Raw genomic sequence first — 17,500 nt, 5'->3', positions numbered from 1 at the left:
GATTACGTACCACTGCGCCACTGTTGCACCACACTTTGAAGTAATCCCACACTTTGAAGTAAATTACTTCAAAGTGTGGGGATGTGCCCCACACTTTGAAGTAAACCCATTTTTTACTTCAAAGTGTGGGGGGATCTTCCCACACTTTGAAGTAAACTCAGTTTTTACTTCAAAGTGTGGGGGGATCTTCCCACACTTTGAAGTAACTTACTTCAAAGCGTGGGACTTTTGCATCGCCTGTTTGAGCCTGATGATTTTGTCCAAAAAAATGGCAAAGTCTTTTGGATGAGTGAACAGAAAAAGTGAGCGAGCCAAGAAACATAGTGATGTTTGTTATCAGGCTTTAAGCAATGTCCCATTGTTGAGTGTGACGAAAACTCGTGGTGACGATTTTAAAACATGTTGGGTCATGCGGAGACTATCTGGGAACAATTGGGCTAATTCGGCACGATTTTACAAGCATGGGCTCACTGTAAAAAGCCCCCCCTACGACATTTCTCCACAAAATGTCCCCACTGTCACAATTTCCCGCCAAATGTCCGCAACTGCGATAATTTCCCGCCAAATATTCCAACTGCGACAACTCCCCGCCAGATGTCCCAGCTACGATAATTCCCACCAAAATGTCCCCACTACGACATTTCCCCGCAAAATGGCCTCCACTACGATAATTCCCCGCCCGAAACAGCCCATCTACGACGATTCGTCGCCAAATGTCCCCACTACGACAATTCCCCGCCCAGTGTTCCCCACTGCGACAATTCCCCGCCAAATGTCCCCACTACGACAATTCCCCGCATAGTGTCCCCCACTGCGACAATTCCCCGCCAAATGTCCCCACTACGCCAAACTCCCTGGAAAATGTCCCCACTGCGACAATTCCCCGCCAAACGGCCCCACTACGACAATTCCCCGCCAAATGTCCCCATTACGCCAATTCTCCCTGGAAAATGTCCCTACTACGACAATTCCCCGCCAAACTGACCCACTACGACAATTCCCCGCCTAGTGTCCCCCAATGCGACAATTCCCCGCCAAATGTCCCCACTACAGCAGTTCCCCGCCTAGTTTCCCCCACTGCGACAATTCCCCACCAAATGTCCCCACTACGCCAAACTCCCTGGAAAATGTCCCCACTGCGACAATTCCCCACCAAACGGCCCCACTACGACAATTCCCCGCCAAATGTCCCCATTACGCCAATTCTCCCTGGAAAATGTCCCCACTGCGACAATTCCCCACCAAACTGACCCACTGCGACAATTCCCCGCCTAGTGTCCCCCAATGTGACAATTCCCCGCCAAATGTCCCCACTACGACAATTCCCCGCCTAGTGTCCCCCACTGCGACAATTCCCCGTCAAAGTTCCCCACTACGTCAATTCTCCCTGGAAAATGTCCCCACTGTGACAATTTCCCGCCTAGTGTCCTCCACTGCGACAATTCCTCGCCTAGTGACCCCTACTGCGACAATTCCCCGCCAAATGTCCCCACTACAACAGTTCCCCGCCTAGTGTCCCCCACTGCGGCAATTCCCGGCCAAATTTCCCCACTACACCAATTCTCCCTGGAAAATGTCCCCACTGCGACAATTCCCCGCCAAACGGCCCCACTACGACAATTCCCCGCCAAATGTCCCCACTACAACAGTTCCCCGCCTAGTGTCCCCCACTGCAGCAATTTCCCGCCAAATTTCCCGACTACGCCAATTCTCCCTGGAAAATGTCCCCACTGCGACAATTCCCCGCCAAACGGCCCCACTACGACAATTCCCCGCCAAATGTCCCCACTACGACAACACCCCACCAAGTGTTCCGCATTGCGATAATTCCCCGCCAAATGTCCACACTACGACAATTCTCCCTGGAAAATGTCCCCACTACGACAATTCCCCGCCAAGTGTCCCCCACTGCGACAATTCCCCGACAAATGTCCAGACTAAGACAGTTCTCCCTGGAAAATGTCCCCACTACAACAATTCCCAGCCAAACGGCCCCACTACGAAAATTCGTCGCCAAATGTCCCCACTACGACAATTCCCCGCCAAATGTCCCCACTACGACAAACTCCCTGGAAAATGTCCCCACTGCGACAATTCCCCGCCAAACGGCCCCACTACGACAATTCCCCGCCAAATGTCCCCATTACGCCAATTCTCCCTGGAAAATGTCCCCACTACGACAATTCCCCGCCAAACTGACCAACTACGACAATTCCCCGCCTAGTGTCCCCCAATGCGACAATTCCCCGCCAAATGTCCCCACTACGACAATTCCCCGCCTAGTTTCCCCCACTGCGACAATTCCATACCAAATGTCCCCACTACGCCAAACTCCCTGGAAAATGTCCCCACTGCGACAATTCCCTGCCAAACGGCCCCACTACGACGATTCCCCGCCAAATGTCCCCATTACGCCAATTCTCCCTGGAAAATGTCCCCACTGCGACAATTCCCCACCAACCTGACCCACTGCGACAATTCCCCGCCTAGTGTCCCCCAATGTGACAATTCCCCGCCAAATGTCCCCACTACGACAATTCCCCGCCTAGTGTCCCCCACTGCGACAATTCCCCGTCAAAGTTCCCCACTACGTCAATTCTCCCTGGAAAATGTCCCCACTGCGACAATTTCCCGCCTAGTGTCCTCCACTGCGACAATTCCTCGCCTAGTGACCCCTACTGCGACAATTTCCCGCCAAATGTCCCCACTACAACCGTTCCCCGCCTAGTGTCCCCCACTGCGGCAATTCCCGGCCAAATTTCCCCACTACGCCAATTCTCCCTGGAAAATGTCCCCACTGCGACAATTCCCCGCCAAACGGCCCCACTACGACAATTCCCCGCCAAATGTCCCCACTACGACAATTCCCCGCCTAGTGTCCCCCACTGCAGCAATTCCCCGCCAAATTTCCCGACTACGCCAATTCTCCCTGGAAAATGTCCCCACTGCGACAATTCCCCGCCAAACGGCCCCACTACGACAATTCCCCGCCAAATGTTTCCACTACGACAACACCCCACCAAATGTTCCGCATTGCGATAATTCCCCGCCAAATGTCCACACTACGACAATTCTCCCTGGAAAATGTCCCCACTACGACAATTCCCCGCCAAGTGTCCCCCACTGCGACAATTCCCCGACAAATGTCCAGACTAAGACAGTTCTCCCTGGAAAATGTCCCCACTACAACAATTCCCCGCCAAATCTGCCCCACAATGACAACTCCTCGCCAAATGTCCCCACTACGTCAATTCCCCGTCACGTGTCCCCACTACGCCAAACTCCCTGGAAAATGTCCCCACTGCGACAATTCTCCGCCAAACGGCCCCACTACGACAATTCCCCGCCAAATGTCCCCATTACGCCAATTCTCCCTGGAAAATGTCCCCACTACGACAATTCCCCGCCAAACTGACCCACTACGACAATTCCCCGCCTAGTGTCTCCCAATGCGACAATTCCCCGCCAAATGTCCCCACTACGACAATTCCCCGCCTAGTTTCCCCCACTGCGACAATTCCATACCAAATGTCCCCACTACGCCAAACTCCCTGGAAAATGTCCCCACTGCGACAATTCCCCGCCAAACGGCCCCACTACGACAATTCCCCGCCAAATGTTCCCATTACGCCAATTCTCCCTGGAAAATGTCCCCACTGCGACAATTCCCCACCAACCTGACCCACTGCGACAATTCCCCGCCTAGTGTCCCCCAATGTGACAATTCCCCGCCAAATGTCCCCACTACGACAATTCCCCGCCTAGTGTCCCCCACTGCGACAATTCCCCGTCAAAGTTCCCCACTACGTCAATTCTCCCTGGAAAATGTCCCCACTGCGACAATTTCCCGCCTAGTGTCCTCCACTGCGACAATTCCTCGCCTAGTGACCCCTACTGCGACAATTTCCCGCCAAATGTCCCCACTACAACAGTTCCCCGCCTAGTGTCCCCCACTGCGGCAATTCCCCGCCAAATTTCCCCACTACGCCAATTCTCCCTGGAAAATGTCCTCACTGCGACAATTCCCCGCCAAACGGCCCCACTACGACAATTCCCCGCCAAATGTCCCCACTACGACAATTCCCCGCCTAGTGTCCCCCACTGCAGCAATTCCCCGCCAAATTTCCCGACTACGCCAATTCTCCCTGGAAAATGTCCCCACTGCGACAATTCCCCGCCAAACGGCCCCACTGCGACAATTTCCCGCCAAATGTCCCCATTACGCCAATTCTCCCTGGAAAATGTCCCCACTGCGACAATTCCCCACCAACCTGACCCACTGCGACAATTCCCCGCCTAGTGTCCCCCAATGTGACAATTCCCCGCCAAATGTCCCCACTACGACAATTCCCCGCCTAGTGTCCCCCACTGCGACAATTCCCCGTCAAAGTTCCCCACTACGTCAATTCTCCCTGGAAAATGTCCCCACAGCGACAATTTCCCGCCTAGTGTCCTCCACTGCGACAATTCCTCGCCTAGTGACCCCTACTGCGACAATTTCCCGCCAAATGTCCCCACTACAACAGTTCCCAGCCTAGTGTCCCCCACTGCGGCAATTCCCCGCCAAATTTCCCCACTACGCCAATTCTCCCTGGAAAATGTCCCCACTGCGACAATTCCCCGCCAAACGGCCCCACTGCGACAATTCCCCGCCAAATGTCCCCACTACGACAATTCCCCGCCTAGTGTCCCCCACTGCAGCAATTCCCCGCCAAATTTCCCGACTACGCCAATTCTCCCTGGAAAATGTCCCCACTGCGACAATTCCCCGCCAAACGGCCCCACTACGACAATTCCCCGCCAAATGTCCCCACTACGACAACACCCCACCAAGTGTTCCCCATTGCGACAATTCCCCGCCAAATGTCCACACTACGACAATTCTCCCTGGAAAATGTCCCCACTGCGACAATTCCCCCCCAAGTGTCCCCCACTGCGACAATTCCCCGACAAATGTCCACACTAAGACAGTTCTCCCTGGAAAATGTCCCCACTACAACAATTCCCAGCCAAACGGCCCCACTACGACAATTCGTCGCCAAATGTCCCCACCACGACAATTCCCCGCCAAATGTCCCCACTTCGGCAATTCCCCACCAAGTGTTCCCCACTGCGACAATTCCCCGCCAAATGTCCACACTACGCCAATTCTCCCTGGAAAATGTCCTCACTACGACAATTCCCCGCCAAACGGCCCCACTACGACAATTCGTCGCCAAATGTCCCCACACTCAACAATGGGACATTGCTTAAAGCCTGATAACAAACATCACTATGTTTCTTGGCTCGCTCACTTATTCTGTTCACTCATCCAAAAGACTTTGCCATTTTCTTTGACAAAATCATCAGGCTCAAACAGGCGATGCAAAAGTCCCACGCTTTGAAGTAAGTTACTTCAAAGTGTGGGAAGATCCCCCCACACTTTGAAGTAAAAACTGAGTTTACTTCAAAGTGTGGGAAGATCCCCCCACACTTTGAAGTAAAAAATGGGTTTACTTCAAAGTTTGGGATTACTTCAAAGTGTGGTGCAACATAGCCTGCTTTGTGCGTTTTGCCTTCGACTATGTAATGTCCCATCAGAATTTGGTTGAGGGGAACACATGTTCCATTGTGTTTTTCTTCCAGGCTAAACCCTGGCTAGGCATTGTTTTTTTTCCAACAGAGAAATTCTTTTGTCATCATTTTCACGAGTTTTCATTCACAAGCACCTGGGAAATAAATCTCATGTTCCCCAGGCAATAAATCCCCGGTTACCATAGTTGCAGGAAGCAGGTTATACATGGATAATCAAAAGCAAACCCAATAGAAACGCTCGGGGATTCTTCGGTTCTTTTCATTGGTGTTTCCCCAGACCTAAACAGACGACACGACACTGCTTTGCAAAGTTCCAAAAACGAACTGGCAAACTGGCAAAAGTAAACAAAAAACAAAACTACTTCATGAAAGGTCATACATTCATCAAAAACAAATGAAACCTAGCGATAGTGTTTTGTCTTCTTACAGAGTCATGGAGTGCGTGTATCTGTGTTTCGATACACAGACGTTCAGAGAAACACGAACGTACAGTTCAAGTAAAACGACCCCTGACACACACATTTTGACCCGTCCACAAGACGTTGTATCGATAAACGAAGCACAAATAAGAAACAAGCAAAGAAAATAGCAACAAGATATGCAAACATCTAACAAAGCCGAGCAAGCAAAATGACAGGTCTAATGAAAAACAAAGAGGTATACTGAGTCGGAAACAAGATCGCGATTCTTTTCTTCGCTGCACGATGCAAATCTTCTGTGACCTTTGACCAAACGTAGCTTCCACATTCGATCACTCAGCTTAATATTTACAACAGAAAGCCGAGGGGGTGGAATACCGAGATGAACCTACAGAACTGTGCATCCTCATACCTGAGGGGGGCATATCGACTTTTGTTTCATATTTATTGACCGCGGCCTTCGGCCCTGGTCAATAAATATGATACAAAAGACAATATGTGGCCATTTCTGCGAAAAGGGACCTTGTTGAGCTAAGCCTCTGATTGGAGAAACGCGGGGTCAAAGTTAGAGCAAAATGTAAACAAACTTTGCTGTGCTGACTGATGCCCACTTCAAGTTGAATTTCTAAAATGTTCAGTGAATTATCAGCGATAGTACAATGAACAGCAATTTAAAGTAATGGAAAATAGTCTTGGGATCAACATTACAAACTTCTACAAATGTTTATGTTCATTCCTCCTCAGGAAAAACACATCGAACCGATGACAAGTTGACTGCGATGATGCCGAAAATGCCGACAGAGTGTTTTGTTGTGCTTCGAGAAAAAAATTTTCGTCGCTAGTTTTGGTCAAGTTAAAACAACTTACCTATTTTTTTTTTTTAATGTTTGACAGTAAGCTTAATATAAACTTTCATCTGGAAGCACATTCAGCAAAGTGATGTAGCCAAATCATCACACAGCTACATTTCACTAGACGGATCTATACGCATAGTTCAGGTAGATCTGACTTTCACGCGACCGTAGCACTGTACGAAAAAGCAGACGACAAATGCAGTTGCCCGATGAAGAACAGTTACTCCCCGTTTACATCTTTAGTTGCTTCCCTTGCTAAAGTTACTGATATTTAGATCAGTGGCAAACACTGTACATAAGGTTCCCATTGTAGTTTCTTTGTCAGTGGTTACTGACTGGGGCATTCTGTTCTTTGCAGCTGTGAATTCTGATAGTGGAAGGGCAAGTCAGTCTTCTCAGTTGAACACGGAATGTTCTGCTGACAGAAGTCACTTTGGGATAAGACAACGATTTTGTTGACGAAGTCAATGCTGTTAATTCAGAATAATTTTGTTGCACTTCGCCCGGACATTATTTTGTGACTCCGAAGTCGAAGCAGATCTACTTTGATCACGATGGTGTTGTAAAGGTTCATGATGACAACGCACACTACTAATCGGTTAAAGAGTTCTCCAAGAGCATAGGCCTATTGCGAAGCAAGGTCTTCCTCTTCCTGATCGTTTGAATGCCCGGACATCGTAAATGAGAACCTGTTGCTCTTACCGTTTGCTGTCTCCACTTAGATCTATGACAGGCTACAATTTCAGGTAAGTTACCATATATAGACTGCAGTGTGTGTTTTGTGTGTGTGTGTGTGCGCGCGCGCGCAGCTTGTGTGTGTGTGTTGTGTGAGGGTTTCTGTATGTGTGTGTGTGTGTGTGTGTGTGTGTGTGTGAGAGAGAGAGAGAGAGAGAGAGAGAGAGAGAGAGAGAGAGAGAAAGAGGGGTAGATAGAGGAAGAGAGATGATAATGACAATGATGATTTTGATGATGATGATGATGATGATGATGATGGTGGTATTGGTATGTGTGTACGTGTAGTATGTTTTTAAACTCCTCTTTTTTTTTATTTAACCAATGTTACTCTCTTTCTCTCAGTTTGCTGGCGTGGAACAGCAAACAAGTCCAGCAATTCACCGGACAGTGCAACAACAAAAGACAGAAGTGCCTGGCCACAAAGCAGGTGTTCGACAGAATGGGGCAACAGCAATGTCCAGCCGGTTCCAGTTCCAAGGAAATCAGCATGGTTTACCCTTGGGACTTTGCTCAGTAGGTAAAGACATATTAATACATGTACTTTACAATTTGTCAGTACTTTAAAAAAAAAGGGGGAGCAATACAGTTATATTTGTGTTTATGTGCTGTTTTCTCCAACAAAGAAGCACACACACAGACACACAGACACACAGACACACACACACACACACACAGACACACACACACACACACACACTACATTTTCGATAATGTCACCATACCATACCAGCTTAGAAATGGCAAGTGGACAGGTACCCAAAACCAGACTTGAGCTGTGCAAATAGTGGTTAGTAAATAATATGTTGATCAACTCTGTGGTTGCCTTTGTTTCAGAGAAGCAAATCGTCTACCTTGCGAATGAGGCAGGGGTACAGAGGGTAGCAACTTCAGTCTTCGGCATGGTGCATCAATACTTAGGCATGCAGTTTTGTGTGTGAATGAACAGCACAAATCCATTTTGAAAATGTCTTGATCGTCGGCCACATCAAGTTCGACCCTGATTGGCATTTCAGTTTGTTGAAAGTAAAGGGAGACGTTCGATAGCAGAGTGCACGGATGACATTTTCAATTCAGTGAAGTGATGGACAGACTGACAGACCCACGTGTGCAAGGACACACAGCACCATATGTTACTTTCTACAACTGGAAGCTGTATTTACCAAGGAAACTGAACAATTAATCCTTGTTATGAAATTTAGAAGTACCACAACTTCAAGTCGACAAGTGTGTGTGTATTGTTTTCAGCAGACAGCCTCAAATAGTTTGTGTTTGTATGTGCGTGGGTGAAGAAAGAATAGAACATGGCGGGGGGAGAGGTAGTATGAAAGAAGAAGAAATATTCGAGAAAAAAAATCATATGGCTGATTGTTTTTACATTTAGTCAAGTTTTGATTAAATGTTTTAACATAGAGGGGGAATCGAGACGAGGGTTGTGGTGTATGTGTGTGTGTGTCTGTGCGTGTGTAGAGCGATTCAGACTAAACTACTGGACCGATCTTTATGAAATTTTACATGAGAGTTCCTGGGTATAAAATCCCCAGATTTTTGATTTTTTATTTCGATAAATGTCTTTTATGACGTCATATCCGGCTTTTTGTAAAAGTTGAGGCGGCACTGTCACACCTTCATTTTTCAATCTTTGGCCAAGCAATCTTCGACGAAGGCCGGACTTCAGTATTGCATTTCAGCATGGAGGCTTAAAAATTAATTTATGACTTTGGTCATTAAAAATCTGAAAATTGTAATTAAAAATATTTTTTTATAAAACGATTGAAAATTACTTTTATTTTATTCTTCATCATGTTCTGATTCCAAAAACATATAAATATGTTATATTCGGATTAAAAACAAGCTCTGAAAATTAAAAATATAAAAATTATGATTAAAATTAAGTTTACGAAATCGTTTTAAAAACAATTTCATCTTATTCCTTGTCGGTTCCTGATTCCAAAAACATATAGATATGATATGTTTGGATTAAAAACACGCTCAGAAAGTTAAAACGAAGAGAGGTACAGTAAAGTGTGCTATGCAGCACAGCGCAACCGCTACCGCGCTGAACAGGCTCGTCACTTTCACTGCCTTTTGCACTAGCGGCGGACTACGGTGATTGTGAAAAAAATGCAGTGCGTTCAGTTTCATTCTGTGAGTTCCACAGCTTGACTAAATGTAGTAATTTCGCCTTACGCGACTTGTTTCTTCTGCATGGGAGGAGAGAATGATAGAAAAAGACGAAAAAGTAAAAATTAGGGTAACGTTACAAAAAGGGCAATAACTCTGGAATGAAACATTATTTTGACCTAAAACCATACAAGTAATAACGGCAGATGATTGAACTTACTATTTCCCGGCAAAAGTTTGCTTTTAAAAGTTTGGCCATTTTAAGTCATTTTGGGGGTATCTCCAAAAAAGGGTCATAACTCCGTGAAAAATAAATTTGAAGGTCTGAAATTCTCACATCACGTTCTAAATATAACAGTCTGTCAAATAAAATCCAAAACTCAAAATCGATAAATTTGTCAACAAGGTCCCTTTTCGCAGAAATGGCCACATATGCTCCCCTCGGACCAACAAAAGAGCTGGTTTGACAACAAGCCCACCAAACATCTTATATTGTCATCATTTTCACGAGTTTTCATTCACAAGCACCTGGGAAATAAATCTCATGTTTCCCCATGCAATAAATCGAGGTGGTGAATGGGTTTAAACTTTCAGGTGAAACGTGGATTGTCACAGTAAAAGCCAATCAGGCTGATTGTTTGATGTGTGGAACCATCGCGGCTTTGAATTTGTGTTTCCGAGGACAACGATTGTAAGCATTCACTCTCAAAGACCCAATCAATGTTGATAATTACCGCGGCGACTCATGGTCAATTTGCAACTTATCTCTGTAATAGCAAAATCCACAACGAAAAGTCATAAACACTTAAAAAGAAAAGAAATATGCTCAACACTTACTGAACTCACACGTATGATCGCAGCTCTGTACATTTTCAGACTGGAAGAAAAGCGTCAACAAGCTACGTTTGACGTCACATACAAGGTTGACGTGTTATCTCGAGCTACTGTGACGATGCTTTGTGGCCCGGAGTTGGATTCTAAAAATTCGTCTCCCTGTGGGTTATTGTGCATTTTGTTGCACAACCAAAATGATGACAAAAACGATGTTTGGTGGCTTGTCGTCAGACCAGCATTTTGTTGTTGGTCCTCGGGGAGCATATCGCCTTTTGTCTCATATTTATCAACCGCAGCCTTTGGCCTTGGTCGATAAAGATGAAACAAAAGACGATGTCCCCTTGGACCAACAAAAAAGCTGGTCTGTCAACAAGCCACCAAACATCTTATACTGTTCAACCCAAACAAAGGCTGGCTGACACAGAGGTAAACAAACCGACAGGCAGATTTTGCTTGCCTATCCTGCCGCTGTTCATAACATAGTCTCTCTCGGCGTCTTACCTTCAGTCAGACGGGTGTAAGAATGTGCTCCAATGGCAACAACGTGGTCACTTGAAGAATTCATGGTGGTAGAGTGACCTTGACATGTCCCTCGAAGAAAGGTGAAGGTCAAGCAGCCAGGGTCAAGGGCACAGAGACGAGCGCATGCAACAATGGAGGTCGCGGGGGAGAGGAAGAGGGGACCTTGTGTGAAGGTGGTGCCTGTAGAAATGTGACTAAACAGGCTAGATCCCAGATTGAGGCGTGCACCGTGGAGCATTATAGGGAAAGCAAGCAGCAATGAGTAGTGAACAGCCCTCATTTTGTTAGGTCACTGTACTGTTGTTGGCACTGAATAAAAACAAAAGCGCATTTAATGAAATTTGACTAAGCGTGACGAATTACTTAAACCAGAAGTGTAATTCAAAAACCCACTGAGGGTACATGAAAAGAAAAGAAAGAATGCGATAACAGCAAAAGTACACTTCTGAAATGTTGGTGTTAGTGTGTAAGCCTATACATTACACTTCTAATTACAATTACAGAAACAATGTGACAACAACAACAACAACAACAACAACAACAACAACAACAACAACAACAAGCAGGTAGCAAGCAAGAAAAAAAAGAAAGAGAGACAAGCTAACAAATGCTGAAACACATTCCTGACATTAGCTCTGAGACAACTTACACGGAATTCATCAGCACACGTTATTTGACACACAAAAACATCGTACAATAGTTCTGAACTTTAGACTTAACATCGATAAGTTTGTATTAAGTTCATTTTGTTTTGTTGTCTTACAAAACAAAACACGAATGTCATCCCGAGTACCAAAAGAGATACCATAAAACAGAGATTGCTCACTCGCCTTGCTGTGGGATTTGAAGGCGGAAATGGAAGCTTGCACTAATCGTGGGGTTATCTTAATCACCAGGCTTTGAGGCAAGGCGTCATTGTCTATAAACGTCAAAGTGTCGCTCTAAACTCTCCTGAACTAATTCATGTTGTGTGAATTAACCTACCTGTTTTGTGTGATTTTAAGTAGGTTTATAAGTGAGATGTTGTCTCAGCGCATCGCACACTTATCAAGCAAAGATATTGTCAGATGTTGAAAAAAAAGTCCAATGATACCTACCGCCACCCAAAAATTGATAACAAGTTTGCTTTAATTTGTTAATTAGTGGACACCATTAACAAACAATGACCAGTCACAACAGAATATTAATAACGACATGAAAACAGACTCATAATAACAATAATGTCTATGACCGCACCACACTGAAGACAGAATAAGAGCTAACAACGACATGAAAACAGACCCCTGACAACAAGAATGTCTATGACCGCACCACACTGAAGTCAGAATGTCTTGCTGTACGGTAGTCGCTCCAATCCGTCAGTCTGAACAAAGTGCAACTGTTTTCCTAATGTTAAAAAAATCGTTTTCCACTGAAGTGTAAAGTAGGCTAAAAGTCTACAAATACTTCCACAATCGACCAATTCGATCACACGTGTATTGCATCGTCTTTGTTGACAGAGTGTGTCTCAGATCTCTGGCAGCGCTATACTTTTAGTGCAGACATCAAGCAGGCCGTTCTGAGAATAATGATGGTTCAAGCATCTTTGTGTATTCACTAATGGCAAACAAAATACCATCGTACCGTTAAGACATTTGTTTGATTATTTTAGTCGAGGTATTTGCGCTGAACGACGATGAAGCAAAGATTTCGTAAGGGCGCGATGTGTGTGTGCCAGATGAAACGTTCTATGTCTACAGCTTGTGAAACTATGGTTTTGTTTGTTGAAATCATTCAGATCAACAGAAAGAAATTTAATAATCATTTAACGAAGAGTGAGCCTTAAAGAGATCAAAACAAAACAAGTCGCGTAAGGCGAAATTACTACATTTAGTCAAGCTGTGGAACTCACAGAATGAAACTGAACGTAGTCCGCCGCTAGTGCAAAAGGCAGTGAAAGTGACGAGCCTGTTTGGCGCGGTAGCGATTGCGCTGTGCTTCATAGCAGGCTTTACTGTACCTCTCTTCGTTTTAACTTTCTGAGCGTGTTTTTAATCCAAACATATCATATCATGTTTTTGGAATCAGGAACCGACAAGCAATAAGATGAAAATGTTTTTAAATTGATTTCGAAAATTTAATTTTGATCATAATTTTTAATTTTTTAATTTTCAGAGCTTGTTTTTAATCCAAATATAACATATGTATATGTTTTTGGAATCAGAAAATGACGAAGAATAAGATGAAATTGTTTTTGGATCGTTTAATAAAAAAATAATTTTAATTACAAATTTCCGATTTTTAATGACCAAACTCACTCATTAGTTTTTAAGCCACCAAGCTGAAATGCAATACCAAACCCCGGGCTTCGTCGAAGATTGCTTTGCCAAAATTTCAATTAATTTGATTGAAAAATGAGGGTGTGACAGTGCCGCCTCAACTTTTACAAAAAGCCGGATATGACGTCATCAAAGGTATTTATCGAAAAAATGAAAAAAGTCCGGGGATATCATACCCAGGAACTCTCATGTCAAATTTCATAAAGATCGGTCCAGTAGTTTAGTCTGAATCGCTCTACACACACACACACAGACAGACAGACACACATACACCACGACCCTCGTATCGATTTCCCCCTCTATGTTAAAACATTTAGTCAAAACTTGACTAAATGTAAACAAGTCGCGTAAGGCGAAAATACAACATTTAGTCAAGTAGCTGTCGAACTCACAGAATAAAACTGAACGCAATGCAACGCAGCAAGACCGTATACTCGTAGCATCGTCAGTCCACCGCTCATGGCAAAGGCAGTGAAATTGACAAGAAGAGCGGGGCAGTAGTTGCTCTGAGAAGGGTAGCACGCGCGCTCTTCTGTACCTCTCTTCGTTTTAACTTTCTGAGCGTGTTTTTAATCCAAACATATCATATCTATATGTTTTTGGAATCAGGAAGCGACAAGGAATAAGATGAAAGTGTTTTTAAATTGATTTCGAAAATTTAATTTTGATAATAATTTTTATATTTAATTGTCAGAGCTTGTTTTTAATCCAAATATAACATATTTATATTTCTTTGGAATCAGCAAATGATGGAAAATAAGATGAACGTAAATTTGGATCGTTTTATAAATTTTTATTTGTTTTTACAATTTTCAGATTTTTAATTACCAAAGTCATTAATTAATTTTTAAGCCACCAAGCTGAAATGCAATACCGAATTCCGGGCTTTGTCGAACATTACTTGACCAAAATGTCAACCAATTTGGTTGAAAAATGAAGGCGTGACAGTGCCGCCTCAACTTTCACAAAAAGCCGGATATGACGTCATCAAAGACATTTATCAAAAAAATGAAAAAAACATATGGGGATTTCATACCCAGGAACTCTCATGTCAAATTTCATAAAGATCGGTCCAGTAGTTTAGTCTGAATCGCTCTACACACACACACAGACAGACAGACAGACACACACACACACACACGCACGCACATACACCACGACCCTCGTCTCGATTCCCCCCTCTACGTTAAAACATTTAGTCAAGTTTAAAAGGGTGCTATTTTTACTCTCTGGACGAAGAAGCGAACAGAGGTCATCTTTACAAGTAAAAAGGTGAATATCTACATAGAAAAAACAGCTTCAAAACTGTAGCCGTGAGAGTCGTCCTAAACTGTTTAGTATAATGCAAAAATTACTTGATCAAATAAACTTATCTAGAAACTGAAATGCAAGATGAAAATAGAAACCCTAAAGAAGTAAGTCAATTGAATTATTAAAGAAAATCGAGTAATTCAGAAAAAAGAAAAAGAAAAACAGTACTAGTAAATTTCCCAAAGAATGTTCATGTCAATTGTCATCACAATCCATTGAGTTGTGTTTCAGATATGCTTTCCACACACACATACACACATAACCTAGGGAGACAAATCTTCTCTCCTCCCTCGTAAAATCATTCAGTCGAGTATTGCCTGAATGTAAAACAGTAAGACTGCGATGTGCTGTGCCACTACAAATCCGAGAGTTAATGAAACTTTAAGTGGGTTTTGTGAATTGAAATAAAGTTTCACAGTATGAAGGAAATCTTATCAACTGATCCTATTAACACAGCACAACGGCTAGAGCCCGAGCTATTACATACTGTTTGTTGGGTGAGTTAACCTCTATTCGCATACATTTTTTTTTTGCGCGTCCATAGCAACCGTCGAGACTATTATGTAACTTGGCATCTCAACTGAATTAAAAGAAACATCCCTTGAGGTTTCCCCATTGTAGTTTGTAGGTATGACGGATTTTGGCGATCTATGCAGTGTTTTTCATTTAATCAAGTTTGACCAAATATTGTAACACAGACCAGGAATCGAGATGAGGGTGGTGGTGGCTGTGTGTGTATGTGTAGAGCGATCAAAGAAAACAACTAGACCGATCCTCGTGAAACTTTACATATACATTATTTTAGATGATACCCTGAGAAAGTGTTTCTTTTTATCCCCGAGTACGCTATTACAAGGGTCCAGCAGACTTTAATTGTCTGTCTGCGTGTCTCGACTTAACAGCTTATTGCTGGGAAACTACTGGGCGCAGTTCGTTCAAAAGTTGATACACTAACTTGATAATAGGTCCGATTGATCGTATTAAAACTTCATAATGTTACCTGGGACCTAAATGCGAAATAAACCACAAAAAAAACGATTTGGCGGTGGGAGGAATTCGCGGTGCAACAGCCAGCCAGGCAGTCTGATAGAACGGTGCAAGGTCTCGGCAAACCAAGACTATGCCATACTCGTAGCAAAGCCGCCGAATGGTACCGTAAACCAAGAATAGTGACGTAAGAAAATAGAATGTCGTCTTTTGATTTGGAACGTGACGTGTTTTAGAATGGAGATGTGGTAGTGTGAATAGAATAGAATAGAATAGAATAGAATAATGTTTATTGTCATGAACCAGTAAAGTTATTGACACAACAAACAACAAATAATGCATTATACAATGCTAAAACAATCCGTAACAAATTTGCCAAGACGAACTTGAACTTCGTCTTCTAAAAATAAGTTACTTGGATTTTTGTTAGCATATTTCATATTGATATGTGAAGCATCTTCTTTAAATTCATCCCTTAATTTAACATATTTATTGCATTTATCTAGAAAATGTATTTCATCTTCTATGACATTGCATTCAATACAAAGACGATTTTCTTTAGGGATATTCTGATGTCTTCCACTTTCAATTTTTAGACAATGTGTGCTAGTCCTTAATCTGCTTAACATCTTTCTGTGTTTATTATTCTTAATTTGTATTAAGTATGACTGCATTTCGTAAGATTTACTGATCATAGAATAAAACTTAAGTCTGGAATATGTATCTGATTTTTCTTTTGTCCAGTATCTTATATATTCCTCTTGTTGTTTTTTGTCAATGGCAAACTTTAATGTGTGTACATTTAATGTAGATTGGTTATGCCAAACGTGACTAAAACCTAAGTTACAAAGAGATTGTCTAACAAATTGTAGCCATGGCGTTTCTGTCGGATGGTGCAACATTGAGTCATATAATTGATGTATATACGAATCTTGTTTGGAGTCTAGAATATGCGCCCAGAATGCTATTGTTTGTGATAACATTTTTAATCCTAAAGGGAACCTTCCTAATTCCCCCAGTACAGGTATCCACATAGCTTTTCTATGAACTCCAAGAAGGAATCGACAAAATTTGATATAAACACATTCATGAGGATTTTTGCTAGATAAACATGATCCAAAGAAATGATCAGTATTTGTTTGTTTTATTTTATTATTAAACGTAAACGGATACCAGATTTCAGCGCCATATGTTAATATCGGATTTACAAGTGAATCAAATAAATGTATCATTGTGTCTATTTGCACGTTTTGATTGCTGAAAATTCTGCGGAGGGAATGTGCTGCTTTATTACCTTGTTTACTTAAATGATCTTGAGCTGTATCAAAATGTCCATTCTTGTTGAATATGACCCCTAAATATTTATATTGATCTGTTACTTTGATTACATCAGTTCCACATTTAAATATTGTGTGCATTTTTGGATTTATATGACAAAATACTATAATTTTTGTTTTTTCTATGTTAATTTTCAAACCCCACTGTAGGCAATAGTTATTTAGATAATCTAACTTATTTTGTAATCCTATTTTTGATTTTGAAAGAAGTACTAGATCATCTGCATACAGTAGACACGATATTTTTGTATTCTGGTTAATGTATGGCGAATCAACGTCAGGCATTCCATCTGTTATATCATTAATGAAAATATTAAAAAGAGTTGGGCTTAATGTATTTCCTTGATGTACTCCTTTTTTAACCAATACATCTGGTGAATATCCACCTTGCATTTGTGTGCATATCTTTGTATTAATATACATGTTTTTGATTATATTCTAGCATTTACCTCTTATGCCGGTTTTGTATATCTTAAGTAAAAGTGCAT

General features: G+C 42.9%; 1 protein-coding gene and 1 long non-coding RNA gene across 2 annotated transcripts in view; one reads left to right on the top strand and one right to left on the bottom strand.

Annotated features, from left to right (window-relative positions):
* LOC138947384 (microfibril-associated glycoprotein 4-like) overlaps positions 1-11,362 on the bottom strand; it is a 16,278-nt gene extending 4,916 nt beyond the window's left edge. The window contains exon 1 of the mRNA XM_070318836.1: positions 11,039-11,362. Within this exon, the coding sequence (XP_070174937.1) occupies positions 11,039-11,339 (301 nt within the window). The 5' untranslated portion in view covers positions 11,340-11,362. The remainder of the gene's footprint in view (positions 1-11,038) is intronic.
* LOC138947376 (uncharacterized) lies at positions 7,319-9,201 on the top strand. Its single transcript, XR_011449640.1, has 3 exons — positions 7,319-7,593; positions 7,925-8,099; positions 8,417-9,201. It is a non-coding gene; the product is annotated as an uncharacterized lncRNA (long non-coding RNA).
* Positions 11,363-17,500: the final 6,138 nt, after the last annotated feature.

This window comes from Littorina saxatilis, linkage group LG14 (genome assembly GCF_037325665.1).
Source record: "Littorina saxatilis isolate snail1 linkage group LG14, US_GU_Lsax_2.0, whole genome shotgun sequence".
NCBI lineage: Eukaryota > Metazoa > Mollusca > Gastropoda > Littorinimorpha > Littorinidae > Littorina > Littorina saxatilis.
This window is presented reverse-complemented; position numbering and strand designations above follow the sequence as displayed.